Genomic DNA, 5,300 nt, shown 5'->3' on the forward strand with positions numbered 1-5,300 from the left:
AGAGACAGGGACCTTATCTTATCATACTAGGTATCCTCTAGGCCTAAGCCTAGACCTTTTATCAGGCTAGATATCAACTAGACAGTTCTCATGTTATTATCCTGTCTCTTATACACATCTACTAAGTGAAAAATGGAGATCTAAATGAAGAAACGATGTATTTCAGCAAGTATTAAAACATTTTAGTTTTATTTTAGGCCTTCTTCAAAATACCTATGCCTACAGCAGATGGTTTTTTTGCCGTAAAACCAAAATAGTTTCATCCATGCCGACATTTCGGTCGGTTAGCATGAGCCCTGACTGAACTCTGCAGAAACTTCACATCGATCTTCGCATCGCGATGTAAAACAAAATGTCGGAAAACTTTTCTTTGACGCATGCGCATTTGCATAAATGTCTACACACACACATACACATTACACACAATAAAAATGTCTGAAAGCGCAATTTCCAGGCATCTAGAGGTGCCATAATCACAAATTTTCTTACCTCAGCCCCAACTGTGGTGAGGCTCAGGTAGTATAGATCCTCCATCTGTGAAAGTGAACTCTTAGATCCGCTACTGGAAATTACAACAATTATGAAGTGATATTAAACTTTAGCTTGATTGATCCCTATAAAATAACTAATAAAATTACTCAAATTTTGTCAAATATCCGTAGCTTCCAGGGGAATCCCCAGATCCCTCCTGGGGCCCCCCAGCCCAGATGCTCGCTTCGCTCGCATACTGGACCTTATGAAGTGTCCCCCCACCTCCCACTTTCATAAATGTTCAGCCGCCGTTGCAGCATTCATACTGTTTCGAAAGGAAAATTTGACTTTTTTGCTTATAAGTTGATTGTGGAGACATTCATTCATATTCATTTAGACCAAGTGGTTGCGGAGTTATAATCATCATATGTTGTATAAAGGTCATTGACCTTTGACCCTGAAAATTTGGTCAACGCACCTACTAGAAGGTGGCAAAAATGTTTTAATGATCCCAAAAACCTAGGTATAGCCACTATTTTTGTGCATCTTGGCAAACTGGTTGAGGAGTTTTGACCATCATAGTTGTATAAAGGTCATTGACCTTGAATATTTGGCCAATGCTACTACTAGAAGGCACCAAACATTTTCCATGATTGTTGACCCACAAAACCCAGGTGTAGATAATATTTTTGTGTTTTTTGAGCAAGTGGTTGAAGAGTTGTGACCCAGAACATGTTATATAAAGGTCATTGACCCTTGACCCTGAATATCCGGTCAACGCAACTATAAAAAGGCGGCAAATATTTTTTCATAACTATTTACATATAGACGTACAAGAATATACAAAAAGTCCTTTTATTAGAGTTTGTTTAAGGTCAAAGCATATTTAGCCTCTACTACTGTATATGTAAACAACTGTAGAGTTCATTTACAAACCTACATACTTTCATCATTAGAAGAAGGGGGAAGTTTGTGATGATAATATATTATGACAGCAAGTATTGTATAAGTATATTTCTTAAGCATTTTTTATCTTATCTTATATTCTTAGTATTGTAGCTTGAAGACTTCTGCATACCTTTAAGAAGGACCTGGTATTAACCACAATTTATTTGATTTTTTTGTACTGGAATCTGATCTCTGGGGTATTCCATGTTTATCATGATATGTAAACTTAGGCTTGAGTTATATGCACTGACCAATTGTATTAAAATGAGTGGTCACTACCCAGTCCGGTCCGTAGATTTTTGGATGGAACTAATGCCGTAGCAAGCTAGTGGGGCAGCTGGGACAGTCTTGCACAATTTTTCTAATGGGTCCACATTTAAGAATGGGTTCAAATTATGTAGTTGTATGCATAAAATGAGTTCACTCTTTGGAAAATTGGTCCAGATTTCTCATATTTAACCTAAAATGGGTAAAATTTTGTGCCGTTGACAAACTAAACAGAATCATCTAATTTAAAAGGACCAAACAGTTAACTTTCAAACAGAAACATAAAAAAAAAATAAGTTTTCACTGATTTACTGTCATTTTACTATAAAAAATATGTCATTTGTGACATTTGTGTTCACGACAGACAGTAATTATGTACTAGTTCCCTTTCCCATATCTTTATATTTCTTTTTTGGCCAGTATTTGCTTTGAATACTGTACCTACTGTATTGTACTCAAATACTGTCCTGTAGTGTCACTAATTTGGGATCTTTGCAACTACACTGGAGGAAGCTACAGTATGAATGATTTAATGCATAAGTTGCCAACTTACCCAATACCTTGCACTTAACTTTGTTTCACAGTTCTCATGTTGATGAAAAAATTTACTGAGTTTTCAAATATTCCTTTAGGGCATCTCTTATTCTTGAGGCTTCTTCAAGAGGACGTTCATGATGATGCTGCCCGAAATCCCTCAAATTTACACCTGAAAGCCAAGCTTGTTGGAAAGGATCTCCATTTCTTTCACAGATGTTGTGGAGAGTGCAACAGGCGTTTACAAGTGGGCGAATATAATCCAGTTGGTTGTAACTTGTCTTGTTAAAAATTTGCCAGCGTCCTTTCAGACGACTAAAGGTACGTTCAACAACAACGTGAGCTGATGAAATTTTCATATTGAACTGCATTTGATCATTTGTCAGGCGTTCAAGATCAGAATAACCCTTCATTAGGTTTGGTAATAAAGGGTATGGGGAGTCCCCAAGAATTAAAAGTGGAATTTCCTGCCCTTCCACTAATATTGTAGGATTTGGATTGAAAAGTGTTCTGCTACTCAATTTTCTGCTTAGTGATGACAGTGAAAACACACGTGCATCATGGACACTTCCTGGCTGGCCAACATCTGTGTTGATAAATTTTCCATCTGCATCTACTACAGCCTGAAGCACAACAGAGTAAAATTGGTTCTGATTAAAATAGTCCTCAGGTGAGTCCTTGGGTGGCTTGATTAAAACATGGCAACAATCAATAACTCCTGCTACTTGGGGAAACTTGCACTTGGTTCTGAATTGCTGTACAGTGTCCTACAAAAATGAAAGTGAGAACTTTCATAGCAACAACAAAATTAATAACATCAGAAATTAACAATTAAAAAAAAACGAATAATGTAAAAAGAATTATAATAGCACCTGAATGTAATGGGAGGCTAATCATTTGTCTTCTCAAATAAATTATGGAATTTGGCAGGATATAGGTGAAAATGTGTGTCCAGTCGACCTGTGGCTGCTGAAAAATCCTAGGGCACCTACAATAATTTGAAATATCAATTTGAAATAGTCAAAAAAATGTTTTAAAAATATATTTATCATATTATTATACACAGCTATTTGAAGCTTTAGGAAATTCAGGAAATTGTTTTTGATTTCAGGAACTGTGAAGTTGTTCTAGGGATTAGAAGTTGCTAACATTAACAATTGGAGATTGAAACAGTAGAACATAAATATTTAGGTACAATTCTTGACAGTAAACTCAATTGGAATGCCAACACACTACACATACAATAAGCAAATTATACCATTTTCATTCTTACCGAATATCTTTGAATACATGCCCTGCTCTGAATAAAAGCCCCTTCTAAAACCTCATTTGGAATAAACTCTTCCTCAAATAAATGTCCTGAGTGTTTATTTTTTCCTTGAGTAAATGTACCCCCACCTCCCCAAAATGACTGTAAACAAATCTAATGGAAGCAACATCATTTTCAACCCATTCTATTAGTGTTCTGCTCCTGTAGAATTACATTTTTTCTAACCTAGTTCAGATCTATGTCTTTTTGATAATGCAATATTCGTTTTGATGGTAATTATGTGTCGTAGTTCTACAGTTATAATGAAATTAAGGGGCACTTATTTGAGCATATGCATGCATATTCATTTTACGCTCCTCTCGAATAAACGCCTCCGCAAAAACCCCTCTCAACAATAAATGTCCCAGAACATTTGAGGCATGTCGTGGCAAAATGGCTAAGTTGTAGCAAAAATTGAAATTCAAGTTATTGATATTTTCAGATACCTGAATATGTGATCTTTAAAATGAGAGGTTATTCATTGAAATTGGACATTTCAAGCTTAAGTTATTGGAAAGTGAAAGTACAGCACTCTTTAGAGTCAAGATAAATATGATTTTGAGTAATTGCATACATTGTTTATTAAATAGAATTAACTATATAAATAACATTAAATAAACGATTTGTTGACCCCTTTCAGAACTAATACTTTGGGACATGATTAATAAGACATTAAACTGTTGATCTATAGTGAAAAAAAATTTAGATTTTTAGGCAATTTTTTGAGCTCCCATATTTTATAGCTCATTTACTCAATACTGGCCTGTGCGACAACTTAACCATTTTGCCACAACATGCCTCATTTATATGCGAATAATGGTAAATCAATCCAGGTTAGCAATGAAAGTATGCTTCTTTTCTTGTGTAATTTTCAGTGTTCTTTTTTTTAACGACTGTATGGTTTGGTATCTTTCTTTCTTTTACATTCATTTGAATATAGTGCACCACTCAGTTTTTTCAAAGAACCAAATAACAATCGTCAATCTTTTAACACAAAACTAAACCATCTACAAAATTTGCAGGTCCAAAAGTGGTCTTGAATTGGATTGTACAGTATTGAAATTCAGGAAGTAAATGCTAAAACTTCTTACCAGCAAGTCCTGACCCTCTGGAAAACGAATATATTTTGGCATCAAATGAGTCTCTATTGCTCGGCATGTTTCATTTACAATACTACACACCGTTGAGCGTCCCACTCCAAATTGTTGTCCAAGGCTGCGATACTCTATGTTTGTCGCTAGTCTCCATAAAGTAATTGCTAACCTATGCTCTACAGTAATAGGTGTTCTCATTTGAGTAACTTCTTTTTCAATGAATGGACGCAGCTGTTCGGCAATATCCATAAATGTGCTTCTAGTCATTCTGGAAATAAATGATCATTTAAAATACAAGCATGATCATAAAAAACTTCAATGAAACAATATTCCATGTTGAAAATTGTTAACATGTACTAAGAGAAACTATGACAATGCCAAAAATTATGTAAATTTATTTCAGCTAACAGAATTTCAGAGCGCAACAGTAAACCTGAACTTGCACTGTTGTGTAAGGTAAATACTGTAAGGACCAAAACAAGTTCATCTGGTCCAATCTAGTCAAGGACTCATGGTCACAAAGTTTTAGAAGGTTTCGCTGTTATTTTTTTGATTACTTTTTTATTTCTTTATATTCGATTAAGTGAATATACCATTTGCTTGTAGTATTGTCAAGGTACTTTAGCCCAAAAATATAAGGCACGTCAGGACACTGATTTCAAGACAGTTTCTGACAG

At 35.1% G+C, this 5,300-nt stretch overlaps 1 protein-coding gene across 1 annotated transcript; it reads right to left on the reverse strand.

The window, feature by feature from the left end:
* Positions 1 to 946: 946 nt before the first annotated feature.
* On the reverse strand, positions 947 to 4,898 carry LOC117105391 (protein ALP1-like). Its single transcript, XM_033246517.1, has 2 exons — positions 4,621 to 4,898; positions 947 to 2,987 (listed from the first exon to the last, which is right to left on the reverse strand). The coding sequence occupies exons 1-2, from the start codon at positions 4,888 to 4,890 to the stop codon at positions 2,292 to 2,294; spliced, it is 966 nt and encodes a 321-aa protein (XP_033102408.1). The 5' UTR covers positions 4,891 to 4,898; the 3' UTR covers positions 947 to 2,291.
* Between the last annotated feature and the right edge of the window lie 402 nt (positions 4,899 to 5,300).

The sequence above is a fragment of the Anneissia japonica genome, unplaced genomic scaffold (assembly GCF_011630105.1).
Source record: "Anneissia japonica isolate Jap-2015-1 unplaced genomic scaffold, ASM1163010v1 scaffold287796_len146068_cov175, whole genome shotgun sequence".
Lineage (NCBI taxonomy): Eukaryota > Metazoa > Echinodermata > Crinoidea > Comatulida > Comatulidae > Anneissia > Anneissia japonica.